This window comes from Cetorhinus maximus, chromosome 17 (genome assembly GCF_964194155.1).
Source record: "Cetorhinus maximus chromosome 17, sCetMax3.hap1.1, whole genome shotgun sequence".
NCBI lineage: Eukaryota > Metazoa > Chordata > Chondrichthyes > Lamniformes > Cetorhinidae > Cetorhinus > Cetorhinus maximus.
In genome coordinates this window covers 76,276,696-76,300,238 of record NC_135895.1, presented here as the reverse complement: position 1 = coordinate 76,300,238, position 23,543 = coordinate 76,276,696, and the positions used below count along the sequence as shown (strand labels likewise).

Genomic DNA, 23,543 nt, shown 5'->3' with positions numbered 1-23,543 from the left:
GGCCACCAATGGTGGAGCGATTCTGATTAGGAATCCACCAGAGGCCAGGATTAGATGATCGCAGATATCCCGGAGGGTTGTAGGGCTGGAGGTGATTCCAGAGATAGGGAGGGGCGAGGCCATGGGGGGAATTGAAAACAAGGATGGGAATTGTAAAATCAGGATGTTGCTTGGCCAGGAGATCAAGGACCAATGTAGGTCACTGAGCACAGGGGTGACAGGGGAACGGGACTCACTGTGAGTTAGGACACGGGCAGCAGAGTTTTGGATGACCCCACGATTGCGGAGGGTAGAATGTGGGAGAGCAGCCAGGAGTGTATTGGAACAGTCACATCCAGAGGCAACGAAGGCATGGGTGAGGGCTTCAGCAGCTGATGAGCTGAGACTGGGGTGAAGTCGAGCGATGTTATGGAGGTGGAAATAGGCGCTCTTAGTGATGTGACGAATATGAGGTCGGAAGCTCATCTCAGGGTCAGATGTGACCCCAAGGTTGTGAACAGACGGGTTTAATCTCAGACTGTTACTGGGGAGAGGGATGGAGTCAGGAATTAGAGAACAGAGTTTGGAGTGGGGACTGAAAACAATGGCTTCAGCCTTCCCAATATTTAATTGTAGGAATTCCTGTTCATCCAGTACAGGATGTGGGACAAGCAGTCTGATAATTTAGGAACAGTGGAGGAGTTGAGAGAGGTGGTGGTGAGGTAGAGCTGGGGGTCTTCAGCGTACATGTGAAAACTAACGCTATGCTTTCGGATGATGTGTCCGAGGGGCAGCATGTAGATGAGAAATAGGAGGGGCCAAGGATCGATCCTTGGGGGACACCAGAGTTAATGGAGCAGGGACAGTTTTAGCAGATGAGAGGAGGAGCCGGGAGTGTTTGGAGCGCTCCAGCCAGATCTGGCGGTGATGGATAAACCAGTTTCAAGTCTGCCTCCCTTGGATTAAGTGAGTGGAGATGAGGGTTGTAGCAGGGGGAAGGGCCAGGGTGAGGGAGAGGAATGGTTTTATTGGGGACTAGGATATGAAAGGTGGAGGTGAGGGTGAGGTTGAGTAAATCAGTCGCTGCAGAAATGTTGTGGTGATCGGAGGGCCAGAGACGAGATCGTTGGGAATTTGAAAGTGCAGTTGTAAGTGAATTGGGGAATAGGTTTTTCTAGGGATGGATACAGAAGGGGGTAGGGTTGTGCTGTGGAAGGGGGATGTGGGTGGGGAGTGATACAAGGAAGTGATCAGAGATGGTCTTATCTGTGATTGAAACTATGGGAGTAGCGAGACCACGTGAGATGGGAAGGTCACGGGGGAGGTCGTGAATATGGTTTGGGGAATTGTGATTGTGATGATTTAATCCCAGCAACTTCCAGTTTCTTTTCTGTTTTTAATCTTGTAAATTCAAGAGATTCGGGATAAAACTGATCATTTTAAAATGATTGATAATTGTCTTTGAACCAAATCGTCTGTAGATGTTTTATTGATTGACAGGCCAACCAGCCAATCAGGACAATCACTTGCTGAAATGCAGCCAATCAGCTGATGGGGAGGTGGGACATTTCCAAAGCACTCACCAGACAGAGACTGAATATTCTTAATGTTTATTACCTTTTACACATTGACATTTACAGAAAAAAGACTTGAATAAACAGCCCAGCCAGAGGAAGCTGGAGAATTTCACAGGGAGAATGGAGATTTGTTAAAACACTTGTGGAGATTTTCTCAAGAACATGAGAATTCTGTCCCTTTAAACAGTGACTAAACCTTAAATTGTAACTGCAGGGTGAGCAGGAAGGGGTCTGGTTTACTGAAGCAGACACTTTGGAGGGTCAAATTATTTTTGTACAGCTGACAGTCTTCAGCATCTTAGAGAGGTTTAACTTAGCATCACGAGATTAAACTGTCCCAGCAAACACTCCCAGGACAGGTACAGCACGGGGTTAGATACAGAGTAAAGCTCCCTCTACACTGTCCCCCTCAAACACTCCCAGGGAAGGTACAGCACGGGGTTAGATACAGAGTAAAGCTCCCTCTACACAGTCCCCATAAAACACTCCCAGGACAGGTACAGCATGGGGTTAGATACGGAGTAAAGCTCCCTCCACACAGTCCCAATAACGTGCCTTAACCCCTGACCCTCAGAAGTGTCTCAGAGCCGGTCCCGAGAAGGAAGAGAGTTGTAATTCGGTGCTGACAATGACCTTTGCCCTCCCAGCTCACCCTTGTTCTATTTAAAGTTGTGACTCCTCTGTGGACTGTCTCTAACACTCTATGCACATTCTGATCTCCTGATGCTCTTGCTGAGGGGAGAGGAGAGGCTCTCGTGGGTGACGACACAGGAGAAGCGGGCGTTGGACTCCCAGCCGGAGCCAGAGAGGGTCAGCAGGCTGCTGACGCTGTAGGTGCTGTCCGAAGCTCGCAGGTAGTTGCTGGTCTGAACCCCGTCCGAAATGGCTGCACCGTCCTTCTTCCACTCCACCTTCACCGCATCGGGATAGAAGTGATTGGCAAGGCACACCAGGGTGGCAGTGCCCTTGGTCTTGACCTCCTCCGGGGAGGGGGGCAGCAGGGTCAGTGTGGGTTGTGACTTCTCACTGCCTGAAAGAGAAGAGAAGGAAGTTTAATCACTGTCATTATAATGAATTTCAACTTCCCGAATATTAACTGGGATCAGATCTGTGTAAATGTATAGATGATGTAAAATTCTTATAATCCATCCAGGTGAATTCTTTTAGCCTGAATGTAACAAACCCAACAAGAGAAGGGGCAGTTTTAGACAATTTCAGGGAATGAATCTGGGTAGGTGGAAGGTGTATCAGTGGGAGAGTATCTGGGTAATAGTGATCATAATTCAGTGAGATTTAGAGCAGTTATGGAAAAGGACAAAGCTAGACCAAGTGTAAAAGTTGTAAATTAGGGAAAGGTCAATTTAACTAAGCTGCGATTTGCCGAAATGGACAGGAAACAGCAACTTGAAGGTAAATCAGTGTCAGAGCAGTGGGAGGTTTTCATGGAGGAGAATTGTGAAATATTGGATGGGATATAAATAGTGCGGAATTCTCCCAGATTTGCACAAAGGGCAATGGTGGGTGGGAGAAAGATTGTTTTACATCCCCTGTGCCCTTGTCACTCTCAGTCTTTCCTCCAAGTGGTGTTCAACTTGGAGGAGCACTGATTCATCAACTGAGGAAGGGTGGTACGTGGTAATCAGGAGGAGGTATCCTTCCCCATGTTTGACCTGATGCCATGAGACTTCATGGGGTCCGGAGTTGATTTTGAGGACTCCCAGAGCAACTCCCCACTGACTGCATGCCACAGTGTTGCCACCTCTGCTGGGTCTGTCCTGCGGTGGGACAGGACATACCCGGGGATGGTGATGGTGGAGTCTGGGACATTATCTGTAAGGTATGATTCTGTGAGGATGACTATGTCAGGCTGTTGCTTGACTGGTCTGTGAGACAGCTCTTCCAATTTTGGCACTAGCCCCCAGATGTTAGCAAAGGAGGACTTTGCAGGGTCAATGGGGCTGAGATTGCCGTTGTTGTTTCCGGTGCCTAGGTCGATGCCGGGTGGTCCGTCCGGTTTCATTCCTTTTTTGTGACTTTGTCGCAGTTTCTAACAACTGAGTGGGGGCTGGGCCACTTCAGAGGGCATTTAAGAGCCAACCACATTGCTGTGTGGCACACAGCAACACCTGGAAAATTGTCCAGGTATGTCCTGTACACAAAAAGCAGGACAAATCCAACCTGGCCAATTACCGCCCCATCAGTCTACTCTCCAACATCAGTAAAGTGATGGAAGGTGTCATCAACTGTGCTATCAAGTGGCACTTGCTCAGCAATAACCTGCTCACTGAGGCCCAGTTTGGGTTCTGCCAGGGCCACTCAGCTCCTGACCTCATTACAGCCTTAGTTCAGACATGGACAGTGAAGCTGAACTCCCGAGGTGAGGAGAGACCGACTGTCATTGATATCAAGGCCGTATTTGACTGAGTGTGGAGTCAAGGAGCCCGAGCAAAACTGGAGTCAAAGGGAATCAGGGGGAAAACTCTCTGTGGGTTGGAGTCACACCTAGCACAAAGGAAGATGATTGTGGTTGTTGGAGGTCAGTCATCTCAGCTCCTGGACATCACTGCAGGAGTTCCTCAGGGGAGTTTTCTCGGCCCAACCATCTTCAGCTATTTCATCAATGACCTTCCTTCCATCATAAGGTCAGAAGTCGGTGTGTTCACTGATGATTGCACAATGTTCAGCATCATTCATGACTCCTCAGATACTGAAGCAGTCCCTGTCCAAATGCAGCAAGACCTGCACAATATCCAGGATTGGGCTGACAAGTGGCAAGTAACATACATGCCACACAAGTGCCAGGCAATGACCATCTCCAACAAGAGAGAATCCAACCATCGCCCCTTATGTTCAATGGCATTACCATCACTGAATCCCCCACTATCAACATCCTGGGGGTTAGCATTGAGCAGAAACTGAAGTGGACTAGCCGTATAAATACTGTGGCTACAAGAGCAAGTCAGAGGCTAGGAATCGTGTGACGAGTAACTCACCTCCTGACTCTCCAAAGCCTGTCCACCATCTACAAAGCACAAGTCAGGAATGTGTTGGAGTGCTCTCCACTTGTCTGGATGAGTGCAGCTCCAACAACACTGAAGAAGCTGGACACCATATTTAAACTACAGCCGTGCGCACACTTCTCAATGCTTGCAGCCCGGGGCTGCTCCGGTGAAGACATGGCCCCAAAAGCCAAGCAGAGTGCAGCCCCCGATTCAGTGACGCATTCCTGGGATGCCTTCTGGACCCTGTGGAGGCCCATACTGATGTCCTCTACCCCCGTTCTGGCCGCAGGAGAGCCATCAGTTTCAGATTTTTGGCTGTCTCACCATATTATTCCCACTGCTCACCATGACACCTGACACCAATGGGGCCGGAAAATACTGGCAATAGTGAGAGAGGAAATATTAATTCTTGGAAAATATTCTGAGGGACGTTTTAATCATCTTTGAGAAAGATACGACCAAGGACAGTCAACATGGACTTGTTAAGGGAAAGCCGTGTCTGACTAACTTGCTTGAATTTTTTGAGGGGGATAACAAGGAGGGTTGATGAGGGGAGCGAGTTTGACGTGGTCTATGCGGATTTTAGCAAGACTTCTGACAAGGTTAAACATGACAGACTGCTCAGAAAATTAAAGACTCATGGGATCCCAGGGAAAGGGGCAAGTTGTGTTTCCAATTAGTTGAGTGGCAGGAGGTAAAGGTTTGATGTTAAGCTGGTTAAATCATATTGGACTGTTACTTAGACATTTGTAAAGAGGGTTTCCACAAATTCAGCACGGAAATGGTTAATAGTAAGAGTGCTTAAACACTCAGTGTCCCTCTAAGACCCTGTTAAGCTTTCAGGAATCTATCACTATTGATCAGCCTTTCCGGGGGAAACAGGTTCAGCATTAACAATCCTCAGATCACACACACATCGAGAGAACTTTATCCAAGAATGTTGGAGGACACTTGGAACAACCCACTTCAGAAAGGATTCAGATTGGGTGTCATAGAATAAAATGATAGAAAGTTTCTGGCACAGAAAGAGGCCACTCGGCCCATCATGTCTGTGCCCACTGAAACATGAGCCGTCCGGCCGAATCCCACTTTCCAGCATTTGGTCCGTAGTCCTCCAGGTTCAGGCTCTTGAGGTTCATATCCAGACACCTTTTAAATGGGTTGAGGGTTCCTGCCTCTGTGACCCTTTCAGGCAGTGAGTTCCAGAGCCTCATCTCCCATCTAATCTTTCTCCCAATCACTTTAAATCTATGCCCCCTAGTCACTGACCTCTCTGCTAAAGTAAATAGGCCCGTCCCATCCATTCTATCCAAGCCCCCCATAACTTTGTACATCTCAATCAAATCTCCCCTCAGCCTCCTCTGTTCCAAGGAGAACAACCCCAGCCAATCCAATCTCTCCTCATAGCTGCAATTTTCCTGTCCTGGCTACATCCTGGTTAAATCTCCTCTCTACCCTCTCTAATGCAATCACATCCTTCCTGTAATGAGGTGACCAGAACTGCGCACTGTACTCAAGTTGTGGCCTAACTAATAATTTAGACATTTCCAGCATAACCTCCTTGCTCGATACCTCGGCTAATGATTGAAAGGATTCCATTTCCTTCTTAACGACCTTATCGACCTGTTCTGTTACCTTCAGGAGTCTGGACATTCACCCCAAGGTCCCTCACTTCCTCTACGCCTCCCAGTATCTTCCCATTTATTGTGTATTCCTTTGCCTTGTTTGACCTCCCCAAATGCATCACCTCACACTTCTCTGGGGAGAATTCTATTTGCCACTTTTCTGTCCACCTGACCAGTCCATTGATATCTTCCTGCAGCCTACAACAATCCTCCTTGTGATCTACCATGTAGCCAATTTTTGTGTCGCCTGTAAACTCCTTGATCAATCTCCTACATTTATGTCCAAATCATTAATATATACACAAAAAGCAGGGGACCTAGGCCTGAGGCCTGCAGACCCACACTGGAAACAGCGTTCCAGTCACTAAAACACCATCAATAATTACCCTTTGTTCCCGGCCACTGAGCTAATTTTGTATCTAATGGGCCCCATTCCCATGGACCCCATTGGCTTTTATTTTATTAACCAGTCTGCCATGTGGAACCTGCTCAAAAACCTTGCTAAAATCCATGTAGATAACATCAACTACACTACCCTCATCAATCCTCCTTGTTACTTCCTCAAAAAAGATGCACGAATTAGTCAGACATGACCGTCCCTTATCAAACCCATGCTGACTGTCCTGGATTAATCTGTGCCTTTCTAAGCGACAGTTTATCCTGTCCATCAGAATTGATTCCAATTATTTGACCACCAACGAGGACACAATGACTGGCCTGTAATTATTCAGTCTATACCTCGCTCCCTTTTTAAAAAAAGGTACAACATTATCAGACCTCCAATCCTCCGGCCCCTCACCTGTATCCAGTGAGGATTGGAAAATGAGGGTCGGACCCTCCACAATTTCCTCCCTGGTTTCTGTTAACAGCCTGGGGCACATTTCACCCGGCCCTGGTGGTTAATCCACTCTCAAGGATGCTAATCCCCCTCATACTTCCTCTCTCCCTATGTTTATCATATCCAATATTTCACACTCCTCCACCATAGTGACAATGTCTACATTGTTCCCTTTCTTTTGTGAAGACAGACGCAAAGTATTCATTCAGAACCATACCCACATTCTCCACCTCCTCACATAGGTTACCTTTTTGGTCTTTTATTGGCAATACTCGTCCGTTAGTTATCCTCTTACTCTTAATGTATTGAGAAAACAGCTTTGGGTGTAGAAGGTTCTAGATTTCATTTAAAACCTTGCCGGCCAACACTGGGGCGACGTCAAGGGTGAGGTTTAATTTGTTTCAGAGTCCGGGGGTCAGACAGGGTCAGTGTGAGGTCAATGGCACCTCACAGGGTCAACATAAGAAATCTCCAAATTCAAAAAAAGGCTTGCATTTCAATGGCACCTGTCACCACCTCTGGATGTCCCAGAGTGTTCCAGAGCCAACTGTGCACAGTAAGATCCCAGATAGCGGATCGGCAATGGCCAGATAATCAGTTGAGTAGTGATGTAGATTGAGGGATAAATATTGTCCAGGAAACCGGGGGGATCACCCCTGCTCTTCATCTCAAAGCACCGTGGGATATTTGACATCCTCCTGAGAGGGCAGACCTCAGTTTGTCTCATCTGAAAGACGGCTCCTCTAACAGTGCTGCCCTCCCTCAATACCGCACTGGAGTCTCAGGCTGGATTACGTGCTCAAGTCTCTGGAGTGGGATTTGAACCCACAACATTGTGACTCTGAGGGGCTGGTGCTAACCACTGAGGCAAGGCCAACACCTCACGGTCCAATAGCCCACCATGTTCACCCTCCCGGCTCACACTTGGAGGAATGAGCCCACTTGGGGAGGGTGGAGCTGTTCCCCAGTCAGAGACAGTGTCTTCAGGAGAGAGATGGAGAGCAGATTCCGGGAGGCCTGGAGTCTAGAGGGTGACATTTAAACATTCGGGGGAAACGGAGAGTCTCCCCGAAACCCTGGAACACTGAAGCCACTGGATTGTGGGCCCTGCTCTACCTGTTTGTCATCAGAACTTTGCCAAGAGATAACCAGGGAGTGGAGAGAGCAGAGTTCAAGCTGGGGGAGGTGGGACCTCGGTGTCTCACTGTGCTGGTGCTGTGATCAGTTATATCAGAGACTGTGAGAGGGAGCCAGAGCTCATATCAAACTCTGCCCGTGTCTGTCACACTGAGACTGACAGGAGTCTAGTGAGTGATTTCACTCCATGGTGCAGCAATGTCAGCACAGTCTGCAAACGTCCAGATCTCCTCGAGACGGTGGGTAAAAGTTGGTTATATATATCTTGTTGCTTAAAGGGGGGAATGTAATGAAAGAAATACAGCTGGGCACCCTGTTATACACAGTGTTGTTCACTGAACCATTTCATTCACTGCAGCTCCTCACTAACACCTTCAACTATTCAGCATTAGTGTTTGAGAAAGTTTCAGTATTGAAAGGGTTAATAAGGGAGGATTGGGGTTTACTTACTCAGTCTGAGTTTGGTTCCATTAGCGAACGTAACCCACACTGAGAGCTTCCAGTGCAGGGGCTGTACAAAAACCTCTGCTCTCTGCTTCACTCAGTCACTCTCACCCTCTCCCTGTCTCTCACTCACACTCACCTTTAACTCACTCTCACCCTCTCCCTGTCTCTCACTCACACTCACCTTTAACTCACTCTCACCCACTCCCTGTCTCTCACTCACACTCACCTTTAACTCACTCTCACCCTCCCTGTCTCTCACTCACACTCACCTTTAACTCACTCTCACCCTCTCCCTGTCTCTCACTCACACTCACCTTTAACTCACTCTCACCCTCTCCCTGTCTCTCACTCACACTCACCTTTAACTCACTCTCACCCTCTCCCTGTCTTTCACTCACACTCACTTTTAACTCACTCTCACCCTCTGTCTCTCACTCACACTCACCTTTAACTCACTCTCACCCTCTCCCTGTCTCTCACTCACACTCACCTTTAACTCACTCTCACCCTCTCCCTGTCTCTCACTCACACTCGCCTTTAACTCTTTCTCTCTATCTCTCTTTCTCTGATTGTCTCTCTCTCTGTTTTTCTCTCTCTCCCTCTCTCTCTGAATTCTGTGCAGTTGTGCTCGAGAAATTTGAGAACTTGAACATTTTATGATAAATCTCCCAGTCGGTCTTCAAATGTGGACATGGAAAAAAGGTAAACTTGAGGCCTTCAGTGTGTGGTGGACACCACAGGGACTGGAGTGTGTAGTGGACAGTGAAAATAATTTGTTCAGTTTCCTTTCTTGTGTTTATTATATATTCTATATAACTGTGTCAGTACAGGAGGTGGGACTGTGTGTCCATTATTATATATTTTATATAACTGTGGGATGTGTCAGTACAGGAGATGGTGCTGTGTGTATTGAGGTTTTTGTAAGGCTCTGTATCACTGTATATGCTGAGCTGCTATAGCCCTGACAGTAATAATCAGCGACATCCTCATTCTGTACATTGCTGATTGTCAGGGTGAATTGAGTGCCAGATCCACTGCCAGTGAATCGCTCCGATGTTCCTGTGAATCGAGTTGTTGTAGCATAGATCAGGAGAGTGGGTTTCTGTCCTTCTCGCTGCTGGTACCAACTCACATAGCTAGCAGACTGACTGGCCGTACAGGTGATGGTGGCCGTCTGGCCCAGGCTCACTGGCAGCACCGGGGGAGACTGGGTCATGGTGATGTCCCCACTGATACCTGAGGGGTAATAGAGAAACAGAGTGAAGTAAGAAGTGTCACACAAAGAGCCTGTAAAATGAGATATTGTTAGAGACATTGACCGTTCCTCTGCTTTCAGCATTTTCCCTTCAATCACAAGTCAGTCGAATTGGATGGAAATGGAGAGCAGGAAAATATTCACGGTGGAAGGAGAGAGATTTGTACCTGCGATGCAGAATGCCAGAGGCCAGATGAGCTGGATGGCTGAAATCATGGTGTCTGCTCCTGTCCCTGTGCCTGGTCACTGATAAACTCTCCCTTCACTGGGCTCAGCTTTATAAAGCTGCAGCCTGTCAGAGTCTCACTGGCTGTTCCTCTGTATGTAAATGGTATCACCCAGAGAAAACCACGTCAGCACCTTTCACTTCCTCTTCAACTCACTCCTGCCTCTCTCTCAATCCCTCCTTCTGTCTGTCTCTGTCCCTCTCTCTCGCTCCTGCCTCTCTCTCTCTCGCTCTCTCTCTCTCTCGGTCTCTCTCTATCTCTCTCTTTGTCTCTCCCCCTCCCCACACCCCAAGCTCTCTCTCACTCACTTTTTGCTCTCCCTCCATGCCTCTCTCTCTCTCTCTCTCTCTACCTCCTCATCTCTGTCCCACCCTCCATCGTTCTGGAATTCTCTAACTGATCTCTATAACAGGCGTTATTACTGGAGTTTGAAACACTTTGAGTCCTGGTGCAGCAGTTAAATGCTTCCCTCCCTCTCTCACTCGGTTTCACAGTCTCCACCTCGCTCTCTCTTTCCCACAGTCTCCCAGGGGGAACACAGTGAAATGAAAGGGAAAAATCCCTCTGCTCTGCCCCACCGATGGATGTGAACCCTTGACCACAGAAGCATGTCTTCTCTTGGAGTAAGGCCCCATTTCCCACTTTGACCATGCTTTGGTCTCTCTCAGTCAGACTGACAGATTATGTCAAATTAAGGGCAGTTCTGTGCTGTTGGCCAATTCTCACTGGGGACTGGTTTGGACACAAACCTCATTTCATGAAGGCCCAGCAGAGAGAGGAGACCCTCACCTCATCAGTGTGAGCTGGAGGGACAGGGCAGAGTCTGACCCACTGAGCCATCCTGTCCATTCAGAACATGTTCGAATCCCTTCCCCTCTCCCTCCCTTTCCATGGTCAGGCTCCGGGTCAGGGTGTTTACTGGGATGAGGGGTGGACGATCACACATTTACAACAGAATTAAACTGTCCTGCACATTGACCATGGTGTCCCTGTCCCACTGGACCCTCCAATGGGGACCAGTAAACATGGGCCTCCCTCCCACTGGGTCCTCCAATAGGGACCAGTAAACATGGGCCTGCTTCCCATTGGACACTCCAATAGGGACCAGTAAACATGGGCCTCCTTCTCACTGGGACCTCGAATAGGGACCAGTAAACATGGACCTGCTTCACATTGGACCCTCCAAAAGGGACCAGTAAATATGGGCCTCCTTCTCACTGGACCCTCCAATAGGGACCAGTAAACATGGGCCTCCCTCCCACTGGACCCTCCAATAGGGACCAGTAAACATGGGCCCCCCTCCCATTGGACCCTCCAATAGGGACCAGTAAACATGGGCCCCCCTCCCACTGGACCCTCCAATAGGGGACAGTATACATGGGCCCCCCTCACATTGGACCCTCCAATAGGGACCATTAAACATGGGCCGCCTTCTCACTGGACCCTCCTATAGGGACTAGTAAACAAGGGCCTCCCTCCCACTGGACCCTCCAATAGGGACCAGTAAACATGGGACCCCCTCCCACTGGACTCTCCAATAGGGACCATTAAACATGGGCCCCCCTCCCACTGGACCCTCCAATGGGGACCAGTAAACATGGGACCCCCTCCCACTGGACCCTCCAATAGGGACCAGTAAACATGGGCCCCCCTCCCAGTGGACCCTCCAATAGGGACCAGTAAACATGGGCCTTCTTCTCACTGGACCCTCCTATAGGGACCAGTAAAGATGGGCCTCCCTCTCACTGGACCCTCCAATAGGGACCAGTAAACATGGGCCCCCCTCCCACTGGATCCTCCAATAGGGACCAGTAAACATGGGCCCCCCTCCCACTGGAGCCTCCAATGGGGACCAGTAAACATGGGACCCCCTCCCATTGGATCCTCCAATAGGGACCAGTAAACATGGGCCCCCCTCCCACTGGACCCTCCAATAGGGACCAGTAAACATGGGCCCCCCTCCCACTGGACCCTCCAATAGGGACCAGTAAACATGGGCCTTCTTCCCTTTGGACCCTCCAATAGGGACCAGTAAACATGGGCCCCCCTCCCATTGGACCCTCCAATAGGGACCAGTAAACATGGGCCCCCCTCCCACTGGATCCTCCAATAGGGACCAGTAAACATGGGCCCCCCTCCCACTGGAGCCTCCAATGGGGACCAGTAAACATGGGACCCCCTCCCATTGGACCCTCCAATAGGGACCAGTAAACATGGGCCCCCCTCCCACTGGACCCTCCAATAGGGACCAGTAAACATGGGCCCCCCTCCCACTGGACCCTCCAATAGGGACCAGTAAACATGGGCCTCCTTCCCTTTGGACCCTCCAATAGGGACCAGTAAACATGGGCCCCCCTCCCATTGGACCCTCCAATAGGGACCAGTAAACATGGGCCCCCCTCCCATTGGACCCTCCAATAGGGACCAGTAAACATGGGCCCCCCTCTCACTGTACCCTCCAATAGGGACCAGTAAACATGGGCCTCCTTCCCATTGGACCTCCAGTTGCTGAACATCAAACTCCACATCTCTCCATCCCGTAAGCCTCTAATTTCCATTTCCACAACATTGTCCATCTCTACACTACATCAGCCCCTTGACCACAGAAACCCTTATCCCTGTTTGTCTTGCCTCCTGACTCCATTATTCCGATGCCCTCTCCCAGCTTCCTTCATCCACGCTCCATAAACCCCAAATTGTCCGAAATGCAGAGTTCCATACCCTGTCCCACACCAAGTGTCGTTCCTACACTACACCTGACCTTACAGACCGACTACCCAAGACCTCACTGACCTGTTACCCCCTGACCTCACTGACTTTTTACCTACAGACCTAACTGACCTGTTACCCCTGAACCCACTGATCTGTTACCCCTGACCTCACTGCCCTCCAATTCACTCCATGTCCTAGCTCCTCCCTACCTCTGCGTTCTGCTGCAGACTCACATTCCCTCCCTCACCCTTCCACCTACTGACCCTGCTCTCCTGCCCATCGCTGCTTCCTTCATCCCACCATTGACAGCAGAGCCTTCCGACGCCTAGGCCCTGCTTTCTGAACTCCCACTCTTCACACCCACCCCCTCTCCAGGCCTCTCTCTCCTGCATCAAACTCCATCCTTTCACCTAAGCCTTTGATCACTTTCCTAAACTCGCTCCTGCCCCCTCCCCCGTTCACCTCACTGTTCCTCTGTGATACATCTAGGGGATATTTGTATGTCAAGGCGTTATATAAATGAAAATTTTGTGTGCATTTTGGCTGGGGACAGAATTGGACACAGTGGTGATGACCACTGCATTTCGGACAATTTGGGGTTTATGTCAGGAGGGGAGAGGGAATGTTGGGAGATCTGAGCTCCATTTGCCACCCCGGGCATTTTGGCTTCCAATGAATGAATGAGATGCCAATTTCGAGCCCAGGTTAGGGACAGTCTCGTGCTGTGGACCCAGGTCTGCAAGAGGGAATTGGAGATCTCCCTGAAAAGGAAAGAATTGCTGGGTTATGGGGATAGAGTGGGGGAGTGGGTCTCACTGGGTAACTCACAGGCAGGATGGGCTGAATGGCCTCCTTCTGTGCTGCAAGATTCTAGGTAGTGGACACGGTTCACAGTTTTCTCCCATGTCAGTAACAAACATGCAGCTGCTCTGAGCTCCTTCTTTCACTTCCTCTCTTGGTTACGTTTCAATCTTGCGATCGGACAATCTTTGCAGTTATTTTTTACACTGGGGGTTTCTGCTGTGGTCTGAATCTATAATAATAACTGTCCAATCAGTGAAAAGAACAGCAGCTAAGAGCAGTCAGGACTGAGGAGGCAGGCTCACTGGGAAACACATTGGGAAGATCAAAGCCATCGTCTTCAGCTCCCAATACAAACTCCATCCCTCTCCCTGAGCACTGTCTGCTGCTGAACCAGACTCTTTACAACCTTGGCCTCATCTTTCACCCCGACCTGACCCCCCAAATCCTCCACATCACAAAGATCGGCCACTTGCCCCGATAACTGGAATGTGCTGACTACACAGAAGGAGAGGTTTAACAAACAGGGTGGAGAAGAGTCAAAGACTTGGGGAGAGTAGAGACAGATGAGGGAAGGGACAGATAGGTGACTGACACAATTCAATGCAGAGGAGTTTGAGATGATGGGTTTGAGGGGGAAAAGTAGTGAAAAGATGGTGAAGGATGTGTAGAAGCAGAGAGAGCTCGGCTTCAATTCCATCATTCCTTGAAAGTGGAAATGCAGATTGATAAAGCCTTGAATTAAAAAGATCAGCAGCGTTAGGAATGGACAAACTACAGAGAGTAGAAATGGGAAATCCAAACAGAGAATTCACTAAACATTCAGCAGCCTGTGGGGAATGAAAGCTTTGGGTTTTAGTTCAAACTGCAGTTAATAAACAGGTAAATCTGTGGAGAATACAGGACAATGGGGAGAGCAGGGGAGTGGGATTAGGATATAGGAACAGGAGGCCATTCAGCCCCTCGAGCCTGTCCCACCATTCAATTAGATCATGGCTGATCTGTATCTTAACTCCATTTCTCCAGCTTGCCCCATAACCCTCAATCCCCTTGTGTAAGAAAAACCTAACAAGCTCAGTTTTAACATTTTCAATTGACCCCCCAGCCCCAACAGCATTTTTTCTCAGGGGGAGAGAGTTCCAGATTTCCACTCTCCTTCCAGTGAAGAATTGCTTCCTGACATCACCCCTGAACGGCCCAGCTCCAATTTGAAGCTTCTGCCCTCTCGTTCTCGACTCCCCCACCAGAGGACATGGTTTCTCTCTGTCTACACTAATCAGATTCAGTCTTTATTCATCTTAAACACCTCAATTAGATCACCACTAACTGTTCTCAATTCAAGACAATACAAGCTGAGTTTATACAATCTGTCCTGATAATTTAACCCTTTTAACCCCAGGATTATCCTGGTGAATCTGAGCTGTGCCCTCTCCATGGTCAATATATCCTTCCTGAGGTGCGGTGCCCAGAACTGATCAATATTGTGAAAAGCCGAGTCTCCAGCACAGATCCCTGGGGACATCACTATTCACATCTTGCTCATTGGAGCACATACACATTATCCCTACTCTCTGTCTCCTGCCTCCTAACCAGTTCCTCATCCATGGCAAAAGGTTTCCTCAAATTCCAGATGCTTCCATTATTATTCACAGTCTCTCATTGGGAATCTTCTCTAATGTCTTCTGGAAATCAATATCAATAACAATCCACAGACTCTCCCTAATCTACCTGCTTAGTGACCACTGCAAAAAATGTAACCAGGTTAGTTAAAGATCTCTGATCCTTTTAAATCCATGCTGACTCTCTCTGATCAGTTCATATTTGTCACTCATTCTGTGTCTAATAACAGGTTCCAGTCACTTCCCCATAACAGATATTAAACTGAGAGATTAGTTCTGAATGATTCCAGCAAACAGCTGGCACAGAGGCAAGGGGCTGAATGGCCTCCTCCTGTGCTGTGGACTTATCAGGCCCCTTGACTGAAACATATGGATAGGAACAGGAGGTGGGCTGGAGCTTAAACAATGAGTTAAATATAGACAGAGTGTCATTAGTGGGTAATGTACAGTGTACATTGTGTCCATGAGCCTCTCGAAAAGATGTCTTTCTCTTTTTCCCTTTTCAGCTCCAGGCCTCTCATTAAGGAGCTGAAAGAATATTTAGTGAAGAAGTTTGCGGAGTGTGCGGGCTGTGTGAAGGTTTTCGGCAGTGACTGATGATTGCAGCTCCTTGTTCAGTCTGCTCCTCCCTCACCACTGATCAAGCCATGTAACCTCGTGTCACACTGAGTGAGATTACAATCGATATCATAGCGTCAGTCACAGAAAACAACAGCATCACAGTCTGAGACACTGGGTCAGACATCACTGCGTCACGTCAAAGAACAGAGCCCTGATCCCCTCCCACCATGGTCAGAAACCATAGAGCGTCGACAATATACTGACAAACAACACCTTATATTAAACACTCACACCCAGAGAACACCTTTAGAGGGAGAAGCAGGATAGAGATTGAGAGAGGGAAACAGAGAGTGAGAGAGAGAGAGAGTATGTGGGGGAGAGAGAGAGAGAGAGAGAGAGTGAGATGGGTTATAGAGAGAGAGAGAGACAGAGAGAGAGAGCAAGCAGTGAGATCGAGAGAGAGAGAGAGAGACAGGGTGATCGAGAGAGAGAGAGAAAGAGACTCTGTGTCAGTTCCTGTACCTGTCAGAGTGAAGAAGTCTTATTGTAATTCTATCGGACCTCGGTGAGACCACACCTGGATTACTGTGCACAGATTCGGTCTCCTTACCTAAGGAAGGATATACGAGTCTTGGAAGGAGTGCAGCAGAGATTCCCGAGAGTGATTCCTGGGATGAGGGGATTGTCCGATGAGGAGAGATTGAGTAGACTGGGACATTATTCCCTGCATTTTAGAAGAATGAGAGGTGATCCCATTGAAACATATAAAATTCTTAAAGTGATTGACAGGGTCGACAGTGACAGGCTGAGACTGGCAGCTTCCCTCACTGAGTCCCTTGTGTTTTATAACAATCCAGCAGGATTTATGGACAATTTCTGCAGCCAGGACACAAATGATCAGATTTATCCAATTCCATTTCACTATTTCCCATCCTGGGAATTGAACTCATCCTCTCTGGGTTACTGGCTCAATCCCATTCCCTACAGGGAAGAAGTGGTGGTGTGGATTGAGAGAGGCTGAAAGGCAGGGAGGAAAGGGACTGCATTAACCGGGGATCCACAGAGCAACAGGTTAGTCTGCAGTAAACTGCAGCACAGGGGGAGAGAATGGACAGTAACCTCGTTCCACCTGATCTCCATCCCTCCCTCTGAGTGTCCGACATTCCTCTCAGATACACACCTCCCTGATCTCCATCCCTCCCTCTGAGTGTCCGACCTTACTCTCAGATACACACCTCCCTGATCTCCGTCCCTCCCTCTGAGTGTCCCACCTTCCTCTCAGATACACACCTCCCTGATCTCCATCCCTCCCTCTGAGTGTCCCACCTTCCTCTCAGATACACACCTCCCTGATCTCCATCCCTCCCTCTGAGTGTCCGACCTTACTCTCAGATACACACCTCTCTGAGCTTCGTCCCTCTTTGTATCTGACCTCCATCCCTCTCTCTATCTGACCTGCATCCCTCTCTCTATCTGACCTCCGTCCATCTCTCTATCTGACCTGCATCCCTCTCTCCACTTGACCTCCATCCCTCTCTATATCTGACGTCCATCCATCTCTCCATCTGACCTCCATCCTTCTCTCTATCTGACCTCCATCCCTCTCTCTATCTGACCTCCATCCCTCTCTCCATCGGACCGCCATTCTTCTCTCTATCTGACCTCCATCCCTCTCTCTATCTGACCTGCAACCCTCTCTCCACTTGACCTCCATCCCTCTCTCTATCTGACCTCCATCCATCTCTCCATCTGACCTCCATCCCTCTCTCCATCTGACCTCCATCCCTTTCTCTGTCTGACCTCCACCCCTTCGTTATTTGACCTTCACCCCTCCCTCTAATTGACCTCCATCCCTCTCTCTATCTGACGTCCATCCATCTCTCCATCTGACCACCATCCTTCTCTCCATCTGACCTCCATCCCTCCCTCTGTCTGACCTCCATCCCTCTCTCTATCTGACATCTATTCCTCTCTCTGTCTGACCATCACCTCTTATCTTTTTGACCTACACCCCTCCCTCTAATTGACCTCCATCCCTCTCTCTATCTGACCTCCATCCCTCTCTCTATTTTAGCTGCTGACGCTCAGATCTGAGCCAATTACAGTTAATCCCATTATGAACAATGTCGGCCTATTTGGAATGTCAGTTTGATGAAGTCAGTTTGAGCCATTACTCCAAGGACATCACAGATGGTTTGTACATAGGGTAACCCACGAGCCAGAGAATTGTGTCCGTAAACACAGAGAGAATGAAAGATACAATTAAAACTTTATTAATATGGTTATCAGAGCTGTGTTACTACATAGTTAAAACGTTAGTGACGATATATCCTGCACAGTAATATATAGAGAAGCCTCAGTAATAAGTTATATATATCATATTATATGAATTAAAGTATGTATTACAAATATATGTCATCTATATACAGTAATGTTTGCAGACCAGATTATTGTGCAAATGTATAAAGATCTGCAAAAAGCTGCAATAAAAGTTTTAGTAATATGATGCTTAGCAAAATGTTATTGTTATAGTTTAACAATGGCTACTTATTGGTGAAGATACACTTTAACATCTAGTATGTGTACTCAGGTACATCACACTTCACAACCCAGTCTGTGTACTCAGGTACATCCCACTTCACAATCCAGTCTGTGTACTCAGGTACATCCCACTTCACAATACAGTCTGTGTACTCAGGTACATCACACCTCACAATCCAGTCTGTGTACTCAGGTACATCACACATCACAATCCAGTCTGTGTACTCAGGTACATCACACTTCACAATCCAGTCTGTGTACTCAGGTACATCACACTTCACAATCCAGTCTGTGTACTCAGGTACATCACACTTCACAATCCAGTCTGTGTACTCAGGTATATCACACTTCACAATCCAGTCTGTGTACTCAGGTACATCACACTTCACAATCCAGTCTGTGTACTCAGGTACATCACACTTTACAATCCAGTCTGTGTACTCAGGTACATCACACTTCACAATCCAGTCTGTGTACTCAGATACATCACACTTCACAATCCAGTTTGTGTACTTAGGTACATCACACTTCACAATCCAGTCTGTGTACTCAGGTACATCACACTTCACAATCCAGTCTGTGTACTCAGGTACATCACACTTCACAATCCAGTCTGTGTACTCAGGTACATCACACTTCACAATCCAGTCTGTGTACTCAGGCACATCACACTTCACAGTCCAGTCTGTGTACTCAGGTACATCACACTTCACAATCCCATCTGTGTACTCAGGTACATCACACTTCACAGTCCAGTCTGTGTACTCAGGTACATCACACTTCACAGTCCAGTCTGTACTCAGGCACATCACACCTCACAATCCCGTCTGTGTACTCAGGTACATCACACTTCACAGTCCAGTCTGTGTACTCAGGTACATCACACTTCACAATCCCATCTGTGTACTCAGGTACATCACACTTCACAGTCCAGTTTGTGTACTCAGGTACATCACACTTCACAATCCAGTCTGTGTACTCAGGTACATCACACTTCACAACCCAGTCTGTGTACTCAGGTACATCACACTTCACAATCCAGTCTGTGTATTCAGGTACATCACACTTCACAATCCAGTCTGTGTACTCAGGTACATCACACTTCACAATCCAGTCTGTGTACTCAGGTACATCACACTTCACAATCCAGTCTGTGTACTCAGGTACATCACACTTCAGAATCCAGTCTGTGTACTCAGGTACATCACACTTCATAATCCAGTCTGTGTACTCAGGTACATCACACTTTACAATCCAGTCTGTGTACTCAGGTACATCACACTTCACAATCCAGTCTGTGTACTCAGGTACATCACACTTCATAATCCAGTCTGTGTACTCAGGTACATCACACTTTACAATCCAGTCTGTGTACTCAGGTACATCACACTTCACAATCCAGTCTGTGCATTTTCAAACATAATGTAAAATTCTATCGTATTATGGTCACTCATCCAAACGGTTCTTTTATAACAAGACTATTCACACAATCACAGAATCACACAGTGCAGAAGAGGCCCTTCGGCCCATCGAGTCTGCACCGACACGTGAGAAACACCTGACCTACCTACCTAATCCCATTTACCAGCACTTGGCCCTTAGCCTTGAATGTTTTGACGTGCCTTGTGCTCATCCAGGTATTTTTTAAAGGATGTGAGGCAACCCGCCTCCACAACCCTCCCAGGTAGTGCATTCCAGACTGCCACCACCCTCTGGGTAACAAATGTTCCCCTCACATCCTCCCTAAAACTCCTGCCCCTCACCTTGAACTTGTGTCCCCTCGTGACTGACCCTTCAACTAAGGGCATCAGCTGCCCCCTATCCACCCTGTCCATGCCCCTCATAATCTTGTGCACCTCGATCAGGTCGCCCCTCAGTCTTCTCTGCTCCAACAAATACAACCCAAGCCTTTCCAACCTCTCTTCATAACTTAAATGTTTCATCCCAGGCAACATCCTGGTGAATCTCCTCTGCATCCCCTCTAGTGCAATCACATCCTTCCTATAATGTGCTGACCAGAACTGCACACAGTACTCCAGATGTGGCCTCACCAAGGTTCTATACAGCTCCAACATGACCTCCCTACATTTGTAATCTATGCCTCGATTGATGAAGGCAAGTGTCCCATATGTCTTTTTCACCATCCCACTAACATGCCCCTCCGCCTTCAGAGATCTATGGACACACACACCAAGGTCCCTTTGTTCCTCAGAACTTCCTAGTGTCATGCCGTTCATTGAATACTTCCTTGTCAAATTACTCCTAAAGTGTATCACCTCACACTTTTCAGCGTTAAATTCCATCTGCCACTTATCTGCTCATTTGACCATCCCATCTATATCTTCCTGTAGCCCAAGGCACTCAACCTCACTGTTAACCACTCGGCCAATCTTTGTGTCATCCGCAAACTTACTAATCCTACCCCCACATAGTCATCTCTGTCGTTTATATAAATGACGAATAATAGGGGACCCAGCACAGACCCCTGTGGTACGCCACTGGACACTGGCTTCCAGTCACTAAAGTATCCTTCTGTCAGCACCCCCTGCCTCCTACAACTAAGCCAATTTTGAATCCATCTTATCAAATTACCCTGTATCCCATGTCCATTTGCCTTCTTGAGAAGTCTCCGTTGTGGGACCTTGTCAAAGGCTTTGCTGAAATCCACATAAATTACATCAACTGCACTACCCTCATTGACACACCTGGTCACCTCCTCAAAAAATTCAGTCAATTTGTTAGGCATGACCTCCCTCTGAAAAAGCCATGCTGACTATCCCTGATCAAACCTTGCCTCTCCAAGTGGAGATAGATACTCTCCTTCAGAACTTTCTCCAATAGTTTCCCTTCCACTGACGTGAGACTCACTGGCCTGTAGTTCCCTGGCTTATCTCTACAACCCTTCTTAAATAGCGGAACCACATTAGCTGTTCTCCAGTCCTCTGGCACTTCCCCCGTGGCCAGAGAGGAATTAAAAATATGGGTCAGAGCCCCTGCGATCTCCTCCCTTGCCTCCCTCAGCAGTCTGGGACACAAATCTTCCAGACCTGGAGATTTGTCCACTTTTAAACCTGCCAACACCTCCTATACCTTGTCATTCCCTGTATCAATTTGCTTAAAAACCTCGCAGTCTCTCTCTCTGAGTTCCATACCTTCATCCTCATTCTCTTGGGTGAAGACGGATGTGAAGTATTCATTCAACACTCGAGCGATGTCCTCTGGCTCCACCCATAGATTGCCCCCTTGGTCCCTTATGGGCCATACTGTTTCCCTGGGTATCCTCTTCCCATTGATATACTTATAGAACATCTTGGGATTTTCCCTACTTTTACCAGCCAGAGCTTTCTCATATCCCCTCTTTGCTCTCCTAATTGCCTTTGAAGCTCCACTCTGCATTTTCTGTACTCCACTAATGCCTCCGCTGATTTGCTTCCCTTGTACCTGCTAAAAGCCTCTCTTTTCCTTCTCATTGTAACCTGAATATCTCTGGTCATCCATGGTTCTCGGGGCTTGTTACTCCTTCCTATCACCTGAGAGGGAACATGTTGAGACTATACTCTCCCCATTTCCTTTTTGAACGCCCCCCCACTGCTCCTCTGTAGATTTCCCCACAAGCAGCTGTTCCCGGTCTACCTTGGCCAGATCCTGCCTTATTTTACTAAAATCCGCTCTCCCCCAATCCAAAACATTTTTTTGCAACTTGTCTATTTCTTTGTCCATAACAAACTTAAACTGTACCATGTTGTGGTCGCTATCACTAAAATGCTCCCCCACCACCACCTCAGCCACTTGTCGAGCTTCATTCCCCAGAATTAGGTCCAGCAATGCACCTTCCCTTTTGGACCCTCTACATATTGACCTAAAAAGTCCTCCTGTAAATATTTCAAAATATCCACTCCATCCAAGCCCTTAACACTATGTCTATCCCAATTAATGTTGGGAAAGTTGAAATCACCTAATATAATTATCCTATTGTTATTGTTTTTACACACCTCCACAAATTGTGCACATATTTGCTCCTCAATTTCCTGATGACTATCTGGGGGTCTATAATAAACACCTAACAATGTGGCTGCCCCTTTTTTATTCCTAAGCTCCACCCACAAAGCTTCATTCGATGCCCCCTCCAAGACATCATCTCTCCTTACTGCAGTAACTGACTCCTTAACTAATAATGCAATGCCCTCCTCCTCTTTTACCCCCTCCCCTGTCTCACCTGAAGATTCTATATCCCAGAATGTTGAGCTGCCAATCCTGCCCATCCCTCAGCCACGTTTCAGTGATCGCCAATATATCATAATTCCACGTGTCAATCCTCACCCTTAATTCATCCGTTTTACCTGTAATACTCCTGGCCTTAAAGTAGAGGCCAACCAGCCTTGCCTTACTCCCTTGAAACTTCATGCTCTGACTTGAGTGTTTTACTGTATTATGATGTGTCTCTATTCTGTTAAAATTATATGTCCCCTCTCCCTGCTGAATTATTTTAAACTCTTCCCAACAGCACTAGCAAACCCGCCCGCAAGGATGTTAGTCCCACTCTGGTTCAGATGTAGACCGTCCCGCTTGTACAGGTCCCACCTTCCCCAGAAACGGTCCCAGTGATCCAGGAATCTAAAACCTTCCCTCCTGCACCAACTCTTAAGCCATGTATTCATCTGCGCTATTCTCCTATTTCTGAGCTCGCTAGAACGTGGCACTGGGAGTTATCCAGAGATTACAATCCGAGAGGGCTTGCTTTCTAGCCTACTGCCCAACACCCTGAATTCTTGATGCATGGCCTCATCCCTCTTTCTACCTATGTCATTGGTACCAACATGTACCATGACCTCTGCCTTATCACCCTCCCCCTTCAGGATGCCCTGCAGCCATTCAGTGACATCCTGGACACTGGCACCAGGGAGGCAACACACCATCCTGGAGTCACGTTGACTGACTCAGCAGCGCCAACCTGTTCCCCTGACTATAGAATCCCGTATTACTATTGCTCTTCCTCCCCTCCTGTACAGACAGGCTGCTTGTGGTGCCAGAAGTTTGGATCTGTCTGCACTCCCTGGAGGAACCAACGCCCTCATCAGCCTCCAAAATGGAATACCGATTTGTGAGCGGGACCCCGGGGGAAACCTGAACTACCTGCCTGTTTCTCTTGGACTGCCTGGTAGTCACCCATTCCCTTCCTTCCTCAAGTCCCTTCAGCTGCGGTGTGACCACCTCTCTAAATG

The 23,543-nt window shown here is 48.0% G+C and overlaps 1 gene segment (V, D, J or C); it reads right to left on the bottom strand.

Moving 5' to 3' along the window:
* Positions 1-1,573: 1,573 nt before the first annotated feature.
* LOC144692689 (Ig kappa chain V region Mem5-like) lies at positions 1,574-10,151 on the bottom strand. The segment is given in 5 exon segments: positions 1,574-1,903; positions 2,043-2,586; positions 8,609-8,654; positions 9,543-9,841; positions 10,028-10,151. Coding segments are annotated over 4 exon segments (723 nt in total).
* Positions 10,152-23,543: the final 13,392 nt, after the last annotated feature.